Genomic DNA, 14,693 nt, shown 5'->3' on the forward strand with positions numbered 1-14,693 from the left:
TGAGAGCAGAGGAGAGAGAGTTAGCTTTAGCAGTGCGGAGCGCCTCCGTGATACAGAGAAGAGCAGTCTCAGTTGAATGACTAGTCTTGAAACCTGACTGATTTGGATCAAGAAGGTCATTCTGAGAGAGATAGCGGGAGAGCTGGCCAAGGACGGCACGTTCAAGAGTTTTGGAGAGAAAAGAAAGAAGGGATACTGGTCTGTAGTTGTTGACATCGGAGGGATCGAGTGTAGGTTTTTTCAGAAGGGGTGCAACTCTCGCTCTCTTGAAGACGGAAGGGACGTAGCCAGCGGTCAGGGATGAGTTGATGAGCGAGGTGAGGTAAGGGAGAAGGTCTCCGGAAATGGTCTGGAGAAGAGAGGAGGGGATAGGGTCAAGCGGGCAGGTTGTTGGGCGGCCGGCCGTCACAAGACGCGATATTTCATCTGGAGAGAGAGGGGAGAAAGAGGTCAGAGCACAGGGTAGGGCAGTGTGAGCAGAACCAGCGGTGTCGTTTGCCTTAGCAAATCGTATATAGACTGTTTATACTGTATTATTGACTGTATGTTTGTTTTACTCTATGTGTAACTCTGTCGTATGTGTCGAACTGCTTTGCTTTATCTTGGCCAGGTCGCAATTGTAAATGAGAACTTGTTCTCAACTAGCCTACCTGGTGAAATAAATAAAATAAAAGGCTTCAACATACTAACTGCATTACGCCAAGCAGCCACAAGATGACACTATACGCTTAGGGTGAATCTTTAATTTTGTTCTACTTGCCACACCAATACCCGCCAATTTGACGCAAATGTATTGTGGGATGATCAGTGCGTCTCAGAAAGCCTAATATCAAAAGTGATCTATTCCAATGTTGGGCCCTGACAATATCTGTCAGGTCTTATCAATTTGTCACGTAAACAACTGATCCTGATTTAGCGAACTACAAGTCCCAAACATTTTTGTCGGTTCAGTCCAATTTTTGCAATTTCCTAGCATGAATGACATTTTGCGCTTGCTTTTTATTTAAAGCATCAATTCCGAGCTATTTTAATGTTGACATATTTTTGTATGCACTATTGAATACTCACTGCTTGCCCCCACCCCACCCCCAACTGTAAATGTTATTTATGAATTCCAATGGCTTACGGGCGTGTGAATGTTTTTTTTTTAAATGGACGACTGGATGAATTGCTTGTAGGCGATGTATTTTTCAAAGAGAGATAATATCTTTAGATATTTGGCACGCTGATCATATTATATTTTATGTTCCAGATATTGGAATCGACGAATGGTCTGTTACATGTTATGCTTTTTAATGGGTCAATACATCGGAGACCCATAGCCGAACACTAGCGCGGCTGACTAGTCGGGAGCTGCACAGGCTACAAATTGGGTTTATCCTTCATGAGCAGTATTTAACCCGTGTGTGCAAGGCCTAAGGTTCGGTGGGCTTCTTGGTCAAGGTAAGAACGACATTAAATCAAGTAGCTGTTACAAATAGTTATTGATACCAGCTCCGTTTAATCAGAAAAATAGCTCACTGCATTATATTCTGCTTGGCCGTGTTTTGCTAGCACGCGTCCTAGACTCAGCAGAGGTCCTAGGGTGTAGCAATAAATGCATGCAATAGCCTCGATAGCTAGGGATTGAATCAGATGGTGGGGAGGGAGTCATTGTAATTGACTAATTTAAGGCCAACAAGCTTTGTTGATTTTAATGTTTGTGTTTGTCTTTAAATCGGCCTAATCAGTTAAATGGACGTACGCTGAGCTAACGTTAGCTTGCTAGCCATAGAAATTACGATTTGCGCTTGCGTTAACTGACCGGCTAGTTAGCTACCATAGCATCAGATTGTCACAGTGCGGGCTGGTTGTGGACCAAACGTTAAATCAACAACTAGCTACCAATGTTAGCGGAATAGCTAACGTTAGTTTTTTATTGATGTAGCGATGAGAATGCTTAATATCACGGGAATGGGTTTAGACCGACCTTCAAAACTACGATATAATAATTGTGAATGACTAGCTACTATTGCACACTGGATATGTTTGTAATGCGCCAGTTAATGTGTTATCTACCAGCTACACCTATGTAGCCGTCATTCTGGTTTTCCAAATTGCCCCCCCCCCCCCCCCCTCTCAAACTGGCTGTTTCTCAATCTGCTACATTGGCAATTTGATCATGCAGAAGAGCGTGCCAATTGATAGATTATGACAAGCTTGATAACATACGCACCATACACAAACGTACATATTTGTGTTGTATATATGTGGTTGTAAATCAGTGGCCTTAGGGTACACACTTAAATGTGTTGTGAAATGTAATGTTTTTCATTGTGTATATAAGTTAATTGCCTTCAAGAGTAGCTACTGCATTGGTAGCAGCTAATGGGGATCCATAATAAATAGAAAAATAATTAGCAAGATTGGACCTCAGTATAGTTATTGATACCTTTCAAATATACATATCCATCATTTTTTATTTTACCTTTATTTAACCAGGCAAGTCAGTTAAGAACAAATTCTTATTTTCAATGACGGCCTAGGAACAGTAGGTTAACTGCCTGTTCAGGGGCAGAACGACAGTTTTGTACCTTGTCAGCTCGGGGGTTTTGAACTCGCAACCTTCCGGTTACTAGTCCAACGCTCTAACCACTAGGCTACCCTGCCGCCCCATTAAAGGGATACTTACGGACTCTGGTAATGAGGCTCTTTGTTTATCTTCTCCAGAGTCAGGTGGATACCATTTTTATGTTGGTGTCCAGTATGAAGTAAGAGTAAGTTTTGCGAGCCAATGATAACTAGCGTAAGCGCAATGTCTGGAAGTCTATAGGTATCTACTAGTGCAATGACTGGAAGTCTATGGGTATCTACTAGTGCAATGTCTGGAAGTCTATGGGTATCTACTAGTGCAATGTCTGGAAGTGTATGGGTATCTACTAGTGCAATGTCTGGAAGTGTATGGGTATCTACTAGTGCAATGTCTGGAAGTCTATGGGTATCTACTAGTGCAATGTCTGGAAGTCTATGGGTATCTACTAGTGCAATGTCTGGAAGTCTATGGGTATCTACTAGTGCAATGTCTGGAAGTCTATGGGTATCTACTAGTGCAATGTCTGGAAGTCTATGGGTATCTACTAGTGCAATGTCTGGAAGTCTATGGGTATCTACTAGTGCAATGTCTGGAAGTCTATGGGTATCTACTAGTGCAATGACTGGAAGTCTATGGGTATCTACTAGCATGCTAACAGATACCACAGGCTTCCAGTTCATTGAGCTCGTCAGCTTGTAGTCCTAAATAAGGAATGATTTATCTCTGGTTTGTTCAGCCATTCCTATGGGGAAAGAATAGGGTTTTGTAATAACCTCAGACATTATTGTTGTCGTTGAACACCGGTTTATGAGATCTTATATGTTTTGTTCTATGAGATATTAGTCAGTTAACATAACCTTTGTGAATTATGAAGCCTTTATGAGCTTTATGTTGTGCTTTATTACATACATGCTTCAAAATTCACAGAAAGGGACGTTAGCTGATGAAGATTATATCGTAGAACAAAACGTACAAGATCTCCTCAGCCTGTTTACCACAGACCTTATTTCCAGTGTTTATCAACAACAACAAAAAATAAAATAAACTCCATTAATTTTCTCCATAGACTTTGTTCAACAAACCATGGCGGATTTAGTGCCTACAAAAAGATGTCATTACTATTGCTCTCTATTGCCATATACTTCCAGTCATGGCGCTAGCTGTAGTTAACTTTCTTCAAACTGCACACAGAGAAATAAAAAATGGCATCCACAAGTTTATCTGACTCTGGGGAAATAGATACATTTCCTCATTGCCAAAATCCCAAAGTATCCTTTTAAGGTTACTGGTTGATATATTAGTTTTTGGTTAAATGTTCTGGTTGTTGGACATGTGCGTAGTGATAAATGCTATCTGGAATCTAGGGGATGTCCATAACCTTAACCCTTACCTTAACCATTTTACATTTTAATTTCAAATGGGATTAGGGACGTCCCAGGGATTACGGATAGCGTGGACTGTTCAAGAAACCCAGAGTGGCTTCATCAGGCAGGTCAGCCCTGAACAGCAGGCACCTTGAGGCATGCTTTCCCCAGGTACCTGTCACCATTCTTTCTGCACTCACATAGTGTGTGTCTGAACACATGTTAATGTGCATGTTTCCTAAAGGGTTGTTCAGTGGTTGAGCATCTCAAAGTCTCCATCTTCTAGGTCTGGATACTTTTGACAGAGAAAGGGATGGGTCACCAAAGTCAATATGGCAAAAACTGTACAGAATATGATGAAAATGTCCTAAAACATTTAGAGATTTCCCATTTAAGAGGCACCACCACCGTTTTAAACACCTGCTCCTGTTTTGGAGTTTAATGAAGGTGACCCTTGCACTGCCTTTTCCTGTTGAGAAGACAAAAGTGGTAACAGGGCTCCTGTTGTGTGTCTGATTTCTCCCTTCAGGTGAGCTGACTACAGTGATGAACATGCCCCAGTGAGACAGGGCAGGGCAACCTGGCCCAGAGGAGTACTGGAGGTGCCAGAATAGCTCGGCTACTCTCAATCAGACGGACGAACACAGAGGGCCCCCCCCTAACCCTCCACCTCACCCACCTCCCCTACTCCTCGCAACCATGCCATGGTCACACTGATCGTCGAGCATCTGCGGGAACATATTCTGGACGGCAACACTCACAAAACGGCCCTCAACGTGGTAACGTTTCTTCACTTCTGTGTTAGCCTATGACTGCTTGCCTGCCCTTGTCTTGACTGTAATATAGTCCTCATGTTTAGGACCGTTTATGTCCCCTGCTGTCAAGTTTGTTTCTGATTGGTATTTTCTGTGCTGTGGCTCCTCTAAATGAACATGTATGTCTTCCAGTCTCTGCTGGACCCCAACAACCTAGGAATTTGCTGGCCTACAGATGGATTGATGCCTGGTGAGTATGTACAAGTATAGCCACTTAGCCTGTGATTCAGCAATGCCTTGCATTACGCTTTGTAACTTTGGCTTTGTGCTGTGCCATGTTGGCACAAGGACAGGGTAATGGGGGTGAATTCCAAATGACAGAAGGGAATTGGTTGTTGAAAGGAGTATATGAAACATTTTAATAGGACAAACAACTGTTAGAAAACAACTGGACAACCACCCAGTAGCCTATTCACAACCAATAGTAATCTAATTTCACCTTGTTTAACTAGAAAACAACTGGACAACCACCCAGTAGCCTATTCACAACCAATAGTAATCTAATTTCACCTTGTTTAAAAAAAAAAAAAAAGACTACTTTTGATGTTAATTTGCAGAGACGTTTTGAAAAACAGTTGGTTTCTGTCAATTGCTCTGTGACAGCACTGGGGGAACCACTCGCTAAACTGGTGGCATAGAAATCGATACAACTGAGTGTACTGGCACTGCAAACATTGCACAAATGTTCAGCATTTTAGCTCATGTAGTTATCCTAGGAAATGATTTTGCACCAAAATGTTGTGACACAATAGACCAGTAGCCAAATTACATGTCACAATGTTTTTGATAATTTACAGATGTCCTTGTCCTTCAATAGAGTGGTATATGGATGACGAGGTGATTTGCAAGGTGTATGCCTATTCATCATTGAAATATGCTGATCATAACCACGGTAATATCATAATAATAACACAGTAATTTTGTAATGTAAAATATGAGACGCAGGGATGGATTGATCAGGGGATGTTCATTCATCAAACAACCCGTTAGCTGTCCTACTCAATGCCTCTCCTGGGGAGTAGCGTAGCTCCAAAATGCTACTGAGAGTGTACAGTCATACGGTCTGAATGCTAGCTGACATTGTCTCATCTATAAAAAAACACGCCATGGTCTCTGCCTAGAAAACTCCTTGGACTAGCCCATTATTCAAGCCATTATTAGAGAGAGCGAGAGAGAGAGAGGCAGCCCCACTAGGCACGGGGGCTAGAGGTACGTTTATTTTCCACCTCTCAAAAAGAAGGCTACTGCTAATAAAGTTAAATAGACTGAACAACAGTACTATGGTGCCTAGTGAAGGGTTTCCTTCTCCACGACCCCTTGTTTTATATACACCCCAAACAGGAAACCACATTATGCGATCTATTGCATGCATGTACTTTAGGCAGATCATGCAAAGGAAATCTTCTAAAAACAGAAACTACAGTTGGCAGAGATGATTCCTCAAAGCCTCTACTTGTCAGCTATCGCTATATACACTACATTCTTGTATTTGGTATGATTGTCAATGTCATCTTCATAGCATAGCATAGCTGTCCCCTTCAAACAGTACTTTCCTTGTCAGTTCATTATCTTAGAGCCTACTTTCAGGAAAGGAAGGTGTTTTAATATGTTATTTTTGGGTCTGACATACGCTGGTGACTTTGATTGGTGCATTTACGGAGGTGTGTGAGTTCGCTGATTCTCTCTAGCCTATACACTCACCGGACAGTTTATTAGGAACACCATCGAGTACCGGGTCGAACCCCCCTTTGCCTGCAGAACAGCCTGAATTATTCGGGGCATTCTACAAGGTGTCAAATGTTCCACAGGAATGTTGGTACATGCTGACACGATGGCTGCAGATTGGACGATGCTACATTCATGCTGGGAACAGCAAGTCCGGCTCATCTCAAAGATACTCTATTGGGTTGAGGTCTGGGGACTTAAATATATATATATATATATATATTTTTTTTTTTCACCTTTATTTAACCAGGTAGGCCAGTCGAGAACAAGTTCTCATTTACAACTGTGACCTGGCCAAGATAAAGCAAAGCAGTGCGACAAAAACAACAACACAGAGTTACACATGGAATAAACAAATGTACAGTCAATAACACAATAGAAAAATCTGTATACAGTGTGTGCACATGAAGTAAGGAGGTAAGGCAATTTTATTTAACTTTTATTTAACCAGGTAGGCTAGTTGAGAACAAGTTCTCATTTGCAACTGTGACCTGGTGGTGAAGGCCAATAGTGGTGAAGTAATTACAATTGAGCTATTTACACTGGAGTTATATATGTGCAGATGAGGATGTGCAAGTAGAAATACTGGTGTGCAAAAGAGCAGAAAAACAAATATGGGGATGAGGTGGTTGGATGGATGGACTGTGCAGGCCACTCAAGTAAACTGAACTCGCTGTTATGTTCCAGGCAATGTTTTTTCACTCCTCAATTGTACAGTGATCGCGTTCCCACTAGAGCCGCTTCTTCTTGTTTTTAGCTGATAGGAGTGGAACCCGGTGTGGTCGTCTGCTGCAATAGCCCGTTCGCGACAAGGACCGACGAGTTGTGCGTTCTGAGATGCCGTTCTGCACACCACTGTTTTCACTGCAGTGTTATTGGTCTGTTTGTCTGTTAGCTTGCTCGTTCTCCTACCACCTCATCAACGAGCTGTTTTCACCCACAGGACTTCCGCTGACTGGATGTGTGTTTGTCGCTCCGTTCTCGGTAAACCCTAGACACTGTCGTGTGTGTGTGAAAAGCCCAGGAGGCCGTCCGTTTACTGAGATACTAGATCCGGCACGCCTGGCACCGACGATCATTACACGCTCAATGTTGCTTAGGTCTCTAGTTTTGCCCATTCTAAATTCAATCGAATATGAACTGAATTCCTCGAAGCCTGTCTGCCTGCTTTATATAACAAGCCACATGACTCACTGTCTGTAGGACCGAACCATTTTCTTCAACGGGGTGGTGTACCTAAAGAAATGGCTGGTATGTCCATTCAGAAAGGCTACTTCAGGAAACTGTCTGGACTCCATCTCTTTAATAAGAATGAAACGCTCCTGTCATTATGTAATCTTGTAAAAGGCGTGTTTTCAGTAGCTTAGGCTACATTACTTCTCTCAACACGGCGTTCTCTCTTTGACGGACATATGCCAATGCCATCGAATGACCGCAGCAGCTGTGTTTGTGACGAATATTTAGGGAAAAGTAAAAAACCCATCATACTTCGTTTGAATGGTTTTGTGCATCAAAATAGGTTCTGTATAAAAAAAATATGTACATACAGAAAAGCCAACAGACAAGAACATATCTCTTTATTTTGACTCAGTTAAATGTTGTCAATACGAAAATGCGACCAACCTGGCATTTCTTAATTTGTTGATTCATATTTATAAGTAATAACCTGAATAGTAATAATAATAATAATAATAATGGAATGATAAAAACGAAGTGTAATGGCTTGTTTCAAATAGGTTTCTACTAAGAAGCATATCCTTGTAAACAAACAGAATTTCTGACAGAAGACGAATGTCTGTGCTGCAACGAATTAGGTCACGGACAGTTCTTACTGGAGAGGGTCACTGCACACCCAATGGATCGTGTGTCTGTGACAAGACCATCGAAGTTTCGTCTTACATATGGATAGAGCTGTGCTGGAGATGTTCTTCAGAACCTCCAAGATCATCTGGTGGCGGCAGCCTAGACCAGCTGGACCAGAAGGGCAAATGACAAATGAGTAAGTTGTTTTTAGTCGGTAGCTAGCTAGCAATATAAGCTCTTTTTTCAAATGAAGCAGTGTTGTTCAGTTTGTGATCGATTCGGCCGTAACGGGGCTTACTAGTACCACTACAAGCCAAGCTAGGCAAGTTGAGCTTGTCAGCTGTGTTTGCTATACCTAAAATGTACTGTAGTCTGTCATAGCTAGCTAACCTCTTTGTATCTTTTTAGGATCAAAGTTGGAGAAATGTTTTGATGATGACGAAGAGTAAAGGAATTCATTTGGATGGAGAGTAAAGGAATGATTCATATTTGTTTTTGAGTAACTATACCCGTGTGTTGTAGCTAGCTAGCTAATGTGTGGTTGTGAGATGTGTTATGTTCTGCATCGTGTTGCTACAGTAGGAATACAGACAGAACACAACGATTGCCCATGAAAGGCATTTTTTTGTCATTATCTTACAGACAATAGAGTTTGGTGGCCTACAGATTATTTTTGGAGTTCTATGTGGAGAGAAGCTAGGCACAGAACACTGAATATCTTTGCCTGCGTGTGTTGTTGGGGCCATTAAAGCAATTAATCCCTCACACGATGGACAGTATGTTGGATACAAATAAATTGATGTCTTTAGACGAGATGTGGAAAGTCCATAACAACAATCTCCCCTTGTTTCAAAGTGACTCCAAACACCTCATTGCACCCACCAAACACACCATATGTAAATATTCCCATTTTAAAACTGTAGTATACAAAACTCAGTATTAGGAAGGTGTTCTTAAAAGTTTTGTACACTCAGTGTATGTCATACTGCTGTGTAAACTCACCTTGGTCTCCAGAACAAAATAAACTTGGTTTTGAATACAATCTAAGTCTACTTATTTGACCAATCCAAGTCTACTTATTTGACCAATCCAAGTCTACTTATTTGACCAATCCAAGTCTACTTATTTGCTACATTGACTAATCTGTTTTATTGAAACATGTTTACTTGCCCACAAATTAAAGTGTAAATGATACACCAACTACCTACATTTGTTTTCGCATTAAAGATTATTGTAGTTACTTCCAAATACATTACATGAATATCACAAATTCATCATGAAGTTGGAAGTCAACACTTGCTTGGTTTCTGATGCAGCTGGAATTGTTTAGTCACTTGTCAGTACACTTGTAAATAAGATTCTCAAAAATAATAATAATGTTTTAACTCAATTATATACATATGTACAAGAGCTAGCAATATCTAGACCACAATGCAGTTGTGAGCATACTTTTCATTCTGTATTATACTACAACATCAGTCTTACTGAATATGGATGTTGTGTTGGCTGAACATTCCAGTCCTGAATGTTCATTAACTGGTGAACCTTGTGTTGGGCAATGGCAGCTGGTCTGGCAGAACTTCATGAGCTCCTTGACCTTGGACTTATAGACTGTACACTTTGGCTCTTGCCAGCCCTGCGCACTCTTTTCCTCTTCTGAGTCAGATTTTTAATTTTTTTTAACCTTTATTTTACTAGGCAAGTCAGTTAAGAACAAATTCTTATTTTCAATGACGGCCTAGGAACAGTGGGTTAACTGCCTGTTCAGGGGCAGAACGACAGATTTGTACCTTGTCAGCTCGGGGATTTGAACTTGCAACCTTTCGGTTACTAGTCCAACGCTCCAACCACTAGGCTACCCTGCCGCCCGTCAGATGATGTTGAGCTTGAGCTTGTTCCTGGCTGAAAGCTTTCATCCACTGGGTCCAATGTGTTTATTTGCTCATCATGGAGTCATGGAACAAATTTAGCAAAGGTGACTTACACTAGGTCCTGGTGCTGAGCTTGATATTGATGCCGCTGCAGATGTTGATGGGATCGGACTCTGTAAATACAACACATAAGCCAGTTCCTTTAGCCTCAGCAGTAGATAGTTAGCTAGCTAATGGTTAGATATGGTCCGATAGGCTGTAGCTACATTAGGTTACGTTAGCTAACGTTAGCTTGCAAAGTTACAAATCACATCGCCAGATAGCAGCTGGCTAATTACATTAGTTTGCTTTGAAAAGTCTAGCCAGCGAATTATGAAACCTAGCTAGATTTTGGTTTAGATAAACAACTGCACACTGAACAAAAATATAAATGCAACATGCAACAATTTCAAAGATTTTACTGAGTTACAGTTCATATAAGGAAATCAGTCAATTGAAATAAATTCATTAGGCCCTAGGCCCTATGGATTTCGCATGACTGGAATACAGATACCCCAGTCGGTAGTGACTCCGCAACACTGCGATGCAGTGCCGCAGACCACTGCGCCACTCGGGAGGCCTGGAAATTCTTTATTTTTAACATATTATTGGACATATACAGTGAAAGACCAGTGGTGAAATGTCCCTTTTAAAGGGCTAAGTCCACTGTGTTTAATGCATACCAGCTCCGTGTAAAAGTTGAATCGTGATACCGCTTTGCATTTTTCTCTCTGTTGGTTGTTGTCAAGAGCAAACTGCAACTACATTGCATCAGGAATGAATTGCCTTTTGTCCATTTTCTCAGAATTTAATTAAATTAATATTGACGGTAGTTTGTATTAATGGTATCATCTTTCTTTCTCCTCACAGAGAGCAGTTATTGGCAGTTCAGCCCTCCCTCCAAGCCTGGCCTGCAGGGTGTGCTGAGCTCCAGTTTCCCCCCCGGCCCTGTCCCTTTGGTTTCCCCCGAAACCCACCTCCCAGAGGGGGAAGCCCTGCACCGGCCCCTGGTCCCAAGCACCTCAGTAACGGACCTGTCTTTTCCCGGTGCACCCCCTCCCCCCCCGCCGCCCCCCAAACGCCACTGTCGCTCACTGTCCGTGCCAGAGGACCTTTCACGCTGCCGTTACACCTGGCGGCCCAGCGCGTCGAGGGTCTGGACACCTGTGAATCGCCAATGCCACAGTGGAGGGGGAGCGGGGGGGCCTTGTCCGCTTCGTGCTCCTAGCTCGTCTCTAAACTCCTCTCTACACTCCTCTTCAAGCCCCACATTCTTTAGCCTTGCTCTCTCCCCTGACTCCCCACTGCCCTGGAATTTCCCATGGGACCCAAGTGACACTGCTGGAGGAGGCGCCTGCTGCTGTTTCTTCCCCTCTCCGTCGTCCTGCTCATCCTCTCCCTCCCCGCTCCACCCTCCCCCTCCTCCGCAGCGACGCTTCTCGCTGTCCCCTGTCCTTATCAGAGAAGCTGCTGCTCAGTTCCTGCCCCCGCCTCCAGTTCCACCCCAACGTGCAGCACCCCCTCCAGTTGTGCCTGCTTCGCCCTCCTCTGCCTGCAGCACCCCGTCCTCTCTTCGCCGGGCCATCCCCCCTCAGCTCCCACGCTGCCACTCCCAGCCCTGCGACCTGCTTCTTCTCAAACCGGGCCTGAAGCGACGGCGTGACCCAGACAGACCATTTGCCCGGCCAGTACTGGATTTCACCAAGATGACTCAGGTAAACAAAAGATAACCGCGGGTCAGCAAATGAATAGAAATGGTTGCCGTATGTAGATTGGTGGAACATGCCATCTTCTAGCCAGAGGAAGGTTAAGGCTTAAAAGGCATCCTTGTTATGCTTGTCAAACTACACAGTTTAACCGTACTGTAACAAAGAAACATTCCAATTCATCAGTGAGATGGACCATTAATTTTTATAACATCAGTAGACATACATGAGTCAAAACTGTCACCCAGACCACACCTGCCTATAATTGTTCTTGTTACCCATTGTCCCAGGCCACAGTTGTCTCTTCTTCTACCCCCCATGCCTTAGGCTCAGCCCTTGAGTTTGGGTGATTGGCAGAGTTTCAATGGCAGCTCACTGTTGTACTGTACACCAAGACTCACTCTGGAATTTATTTGCATATACTTTGCATGCAGCTGCTGAATGTCTTTGAGAAAGTCTGGCTTCCCTTGTTAGTGCTTCCAGTCACCCCCTTACATAAAAAAAATACGAAGAATACTACACTAAGAAGTTGTTAATTTCCTGCTAAACATGTACATGTGGTATATGTAAAACAGTTGTGTTCTAGCTAAGTTTGGAATAGTCTCTTTCAAAAGCCACAGTCATTTGAAGAGTTTGAGTCGGGCACACGAGACTAGGCTTAGACCTCTACAGTATTTGTCAGTTCAGCCCAATATATTCAATTTGGCGATACTATCACAGTTAATTTTCAGGGAGATGTGGTATCATATTACCCTTGTTTCTACAGTTTGTCACATTTTAACTGAAAAACTATCTTTGGCACCCATGTTAAAAGAATTACAGATATTATGTATGATGGTAATTTTTTTTCCCCTTCCTAGCCAGTTATATCAACTTGGTTTAATTTGATATACCTATTTCTTTATTGTAAATAGAGTCCTGAATGTAAACTGCTCTTGTATTTCTAGAGGCATGATAAAATGTGTAAACAAGGCCTTGTTTGATCTCCTATTTGTGTCTTTCCAGACTCGCAGTACCGACCCCTTGAGTTGTATGGAGCGTGGGAGGCTGGCTTCTGGGGGACGTTTGCATGGGCCTTGAGCCTTTTTGGGGGGATTTCAGAGGGTCATGTTCACCAGCAGAGGGGCTGGGAAGGACGAGCATTGGACCTCTAAGCGAGAGTGATGAGGAGGGTGAAGAGGGGGAGGAAGAGGAGGACCCTGATCGAGAAGAGTGTCAGCCGAGTGTCTTTGAGAGGGATTGTACAGAACTAGATTTGAGCCTAATTGAAGAAAATTAAAATCTTGTTAATTGGAGACTGTTTTTCCCCTCTAGCCCCAGCATTCAACACTCCACCCCAGCCCTGCTCCGCTTTCATCAGCAGGGCTCTCAGGAACACGACTTCTCTCTCATGGGATGAGCTTGGGTGTATATATATAATCTCATTGACAACAGTCATGAATTGCCTACTACCAATAAGAACAATTCATGCAGGTAGCCATGGATGCGGTCTTTCCATCAGAGTACATTCCAGAACCAGTTGCTGAAACATTCTTGTGAATAATCTGAATGCTGGAGATGCCAGCTATTCCCGTAGTGTGTGTTGAATGGCTTCTTAATGCGCCCTCAAACAGACTAGGATGGAATGTTAGAAGACTAACAACCTTCTGGTCACTTGCTTTCTTTTACATGACTTTCCTCTCCATTGTCTTTTTCGGTACAGTAGTAAGAATAGACTTTCTTGAATGATGGTGATGAATTGAATATCTGTGTTTTGTTAAGTTTGATGCAGAAGGGCAGTGTGTCATTGCAGTTTTATTCCTGCGGTCCTTATATTTCCTGGTAAACAATCCACATGATTCAGCATAAGCCTTAAGAACAACTTTTTTTCTGTAAACAAAAAAAAATACTACTCTGAAAATGAAATGAATTGTGTAGCAGTTGATATTAGTCCTTTTGTTATTTATTTTCTGCTGTTTTCTTAATATTTCTTATCTCTAGGACTCGTCCTCTGAATATAGAGATGTATAGACATTGATAATAATGAATGCACTGTGTTTGACAAGTTAAACAAAAACCTAAAAATGGGAAGCAACCACTGAGGGCACATTGTAATATTGTATTATACAGCGATCATTTTGTTGAAAACAAGTTCTGTGTAAAGCTGGTAGCTGACAGACCTGGGGAAGGCCATTGCTGTCTTTTAGAGATGTTTTTTATTGTATGTGTTAAAAAATATGGTGATTTCAAACTCAGTTTGTGTATAAATAAAGTTTATTGGAAATTATTTTACAAGGAAAGGAAACAAAGAGTCTGAGCTTTTTTGAAAAGAGTACGGGGAAGGGCTTTTCAACTGCATGTGATCTAGTCTTTACCATTTTACTTGTACTTATTTTAAGCACATTTATATATCATATTCCCTTTGATCTCAAGCATGTATGTCAGGTATCGGTCCTCATCCACCATAAATGAGTGGCCCCCATCCCACTCTCCACAGTACAGAGAATAGGAAGGCAGGTAGTTTAGTGGGTTGGAGCGTTGGGCTAATAACTGAAAGGTCGCTGGTTTGAATTCCCTAGCCGACTAGGTGAAACATCTGTGCTGTATATCGTGGATAAGAGCCTCTGCTAAATGACTAAAATGCATAATGCTTTAGCACTGTCCACTCGGACTTGTCATGTGACTGTCCTCCACTCAGATCACTGGTACTGTAGTTATTATTATTATTATTGTACAATAAAGGGAAGTAGTAGTATACCTGTGGTTAAGAATACATTATGACCTTTGCCATCTTGAAAGAAACCTCATCAAGCTCAAAT

At 42.3% G+C, this 14,693-nt stretch overlaps 1 protein-coding gene across 1 annotated transcript; it reads left to right on the top strand.

Moving 5' to 3' along the window:
- Positions 1 to 1,111: 1,111 nt before the first annotated feature.
- On the top strand, positions 1,112 to 14,161 carry fam53c (family with sequence similarity 53 member C). Its single transcript, XM_029671658.2, is given in 7 exon segments — positions 1,112 to 1,443; positions 4,000 to 4,107; positions 4,466 to 4,715; positions 4,884 to 4,941; positions 11,060 to 11,904; positions 12,901 to 12,950; positions 12,952 to 14,161. Coding segments are annotated over 5 exon segments (1,251 nt in total). The 5' UTR covers positions 1,112 to 1,443; positions 4,000 to 4,107; positions 4,466 to 4,640; the 3' UTR covers positions 13,175 to 14,161.
- Positions 14,162 to 14,693: the final 532 nt, after the last annotated feature.

The sequence above is a fragment of the Oncorhynchus nerka genome, linkage group LG10, assembly GCF_034236695.1.
Source record: "Oncorhynchus nerka isolate Pitt River linkage group LG10, Oner_Uvic_2.0, whole genome shotgun sequence".
In the NCBI taxonomy this organism is placed as follows: Eukaryota; Metazoa; Chordata; class Actinopteri; order Salmoniformes; family Salmonidae; genus Oncorhynchus; species Oncorhynchus nerka.